The sequence below is a fragment of the Sinocyclocheilus rhinocerous genome, unplaced genomic scaffold (assembly GCF_001515625.1).
Source record: "Sinocyclocheilus rhinocerous isolate Xijiao unplaced genomic scaffold, SAMN03320098_v1.1 scaffold2256, whole genome shotgun sequence".
NCBI lineage: Eukaryota > Metazoa > Chordata > Actinopteri > Cypriniformes > Cyprinidae > Sinocyclocheilus > Sinocyclocheilus rhinocerous.
This window is the reverse complement of record NW_015657297.1, coordinates 157,110-160,339: the sequence shown is the minus strand read 5'-3', so window position 1 is coordinate 160,339 and position 3,230 is coordinate 157,110. Positions and strand designations below refer to the sequence as shown.

Sequence of the window (3,230 nt, the reverse complement as noted above, 5' to 3'; positions counted from 1 at the left end):
TGTATGTATATATATATATATATATATATATATATATATATTTTATTTATTTATACTTATCTTCAATATCGCATCTGTATAAGACCATTTTTATATTGCTGTGTCCGTACTTAATTTTTGCAGTTTATCATATTTCTCTCATTTTTGCCATTAGGCAAACTACGTCCAGCCGGTGGTAGCCGTGAAGCTGCTGCTGACGGAGGACGACTATAACTCTGAGCTCGTCATCGAGTGCAAGGTGGAGGGTTCAGACCTGCTCAACAGCGACGACCGCGACAAGTTCCTGGGCCGCGTCACCTTCCGCGTCCAAGTGTCCAAGTAGCCTAGATCATTCACCAGAGACGCACGATGTCAGTTCCTCTCACGCAAACCCTTCTCACGTTCATCACGTCCATATCACACACACCTCGTCCCAAGAGTTTAATCAGGGCCAAGTTCAGAACTTGTCCTGGATTCAAGTGTAGTTGGATGCACACAGACCTTCACTGGCTCTGCGTTACGGACGGGCCAGGGATGGAAAAGTGCATGTGTGTGGAGGTTAATGACGATTTTAGGACTTCATTCATTGATTCACCCATTTATCATAAAACAATAAAATTCAAAGGTAAAAAAAACAGACGCCGCCTCATACAAGAGAAGCTAGAGTCATCGTGTAGTCGGTATAGGGACCTGTAAATAGATGCATCAACACATCATGTGGAGGTGGTCTGCTCCCCTCATAGTACTGTTTAGCCTGCCGTGTGTGTGTGTGTGTGTGTTAAGATTATTGAGAAGTGAAAAAATAGGGAGGGAGGGAGGGGAGGGGGGGGTACACCAAAAAACAAATATATCAAGCCTGGTTTGAATCCCGTCCACCATCTGAGGGAAAGGATTTTGTTTAAACCTCTACAGAAACTGTTCTTTGTGCAGATGCCTTACGATCTGTATGAGTTTAAAAATCTTGAAATAAAAGTGATTTTAAACAAAGATTCGGTTGGAGTGTGTGCAGCGTTTTCTTCTCAGATCTTCTGAATACATGTGAAAGTTATTCAGCTTCAACAGCGGCACTTCATTTCTCAACTCGTCTTGAAATAATCCTTATTTCACGTATATATTGGGTTGTGGATATCTGCTCATAAGAGTAACTGGAAAGATGAGCAATGTGCTGGTGACAGTAATGCCGAGTTCACACTGCACGATTTTAGCCCGATTTTTCACTCGCCGACAGGTTTTGTGAAATCGCCGACAAATGCCCGACATCGGAGGCAAATCGGTGCTCGTTCACGCGAGTGACAATCACGCAGTGTGAATTATCAAAGACGCGATCTGAGGGAATCGCCGATGCGTCGCCGACACACACACACATAGAGAGAGACATAATCTGACTTGCTGGATTATAAATGGTTTTCATCATACAGTACATTATTGTACATGATTTTGTGCATTACCGCTCGTAGACTGGACGCGCCTGAAAACATCTTGCTGTCGGCAGTTTAGAAATAATAATGAGAGAATGTTGCTCTAATGCCGCCCTCTAGTGTCCGTAACACGCCTTACATGATTCTTACAATTTACAACTTTTTCTCAAGCAAATCGGGATCTCTAAATAGATTTAAGTTCGAGTTAAGACCACTCCAAGACTATCTATCTACCCCTTGCAGGCTCAGTTTGAAGATATGTTAAAAGGAGGTGGTGGTCTTGTCAGAGACCATAAGCTGAAAACCAGCCCAACATCAAAACCAAAGCCATGTTGTCTAAAGACAAAGACAACTGGATCCTTACAACATTTAGCTCAGTGGTTCTCACACACAAAATGCATGAAATATGAAATATTCATTGAATATAACTGTAGAAAAATTGAAAACAACACTGACATAAGCAAGTTGTTACTGCAGCTATCAAATAAGGTCTATGAGAGACAAGTTTCATTAGTAGTGCTGCGATTCTTTTTCCTGACCTAACTTTGTGACTTGATCGACATTCATCAATTTATTTATTAAACGACAAACATGTGACTGCTGCTGTGTGTTGATGCTCAAAGAAAACCTCAGAGAGTTTCTTTCTGAATTCCTTGTGACGCTTCATTTGCTGTCAGACCTGTAATCTGCTCTTGATAACGCAAGCATTAACACTCGGGGTCAAGAGCAGAAATCAGGGGTGGACAGAAGAAGTGAATGAGCAAGTGGCTGGAGAGTGTGTTGATAAGCGGCTTTTCCACGGAAGGAGATCTAGAATCCCTCAAGAGACTGTACTGCTGTGGGAAAACTGGTCCTGCTCAGCACAGATAGACAACTGTCATGTGGAGAACAGCATGATGTAATTCAACATTTATAATGAATCAGAAAGCTTTAAGCCAGTTACGAAAAACAGACAGCACAACAATGGAGCCAGTGTGAACAGATGGAAGAGCGTACACCTTTACAAACCAGCAGGAAAAAAAATTATTAAATAAATCTGAACAAAGAAAAACTCTTACAATGACTGGTAAAGGAACCATTATTCATCTGAACTATTCTTAATGAAGAGTTACATACATGTTTTATATCTAACATACAGTATGTGACCCAGTACCACAAAACCAGTCATAAGGGTCATTAAAAAAAAAATAATAATAATATGTATTGTTGGCTATTGCTACAAATATACCCCAGCGACTTAAGACTGCTTTTGTGCTCCAGGGTCACATATAGTTACACCTACAACTAGTTAGAACTAGATGAGTAAAGTTTGATGACAAACTTTGATGTTGGCTTGACAAAGCCGGGTCTGAAAGTTTGAAATAACTTTGAAAAGCTTAAAGTTTGAAGGCGTTACTAGGAGTAGTCAGATGAAGTCTATAAAATGTTACTAACATGTTTTGTACATTGCTAGCACGTTTCTAGTATGTTCAGTACATTGCTAGCATGTTTTAACATGCTGCTAGATTGATTTAACACATTGCTAGCATGTTTCTAGCATGACTCAGTTAGAAAAGATATAGCAGCCCAAGTCAGAAGATTCTGAAGGTCTGAGCTGAATTTGCTGGTCATAGCTAGAAGGGGGCAGCATACAGTGGAAGCATACGTTCCCTTTCCTTTTCTGCAACATGAGAGATGTCTGTAAATTTTGTGTTTGCCTGACTTTGTAAGTTCATACCTTTGAATTTGTGGTACTCCTGTGGTTACTCTGTCAGGACACCTGTGTGAAACTGAGGAGAACTTCCACTAAAATCACTGCTGCCCAGTTATAAAAGTGATTAAATAACAAAAAAT

General features: G+C 40.5%; 1 protein-coding gene across 1 annotated transcript in view; it reads left to right on the top strand.

Moving 5' to 3' along the window:
* The window catches only part of LOC107720962 (sodium/potassium-transporting ATPase subunit beta-3-like), a 35,266-nt gene extending 34,661 nt beyond the window's left edge, over positions 1-605 (top strand). Inside the window, exon 7 of the mRNA XM_016528797.1 lies at positions 155-605. Coding sequence (XP_016384283.1) covers positions 155-322 — 168 coding nt within the window. The 3' untranslated portion in view covers positions 323-605. The remainder of the gene's footprint in view (positions 1-154) is intronic.
* Positions 606-3,230: the final 2,625 nt, after the last annotated feature.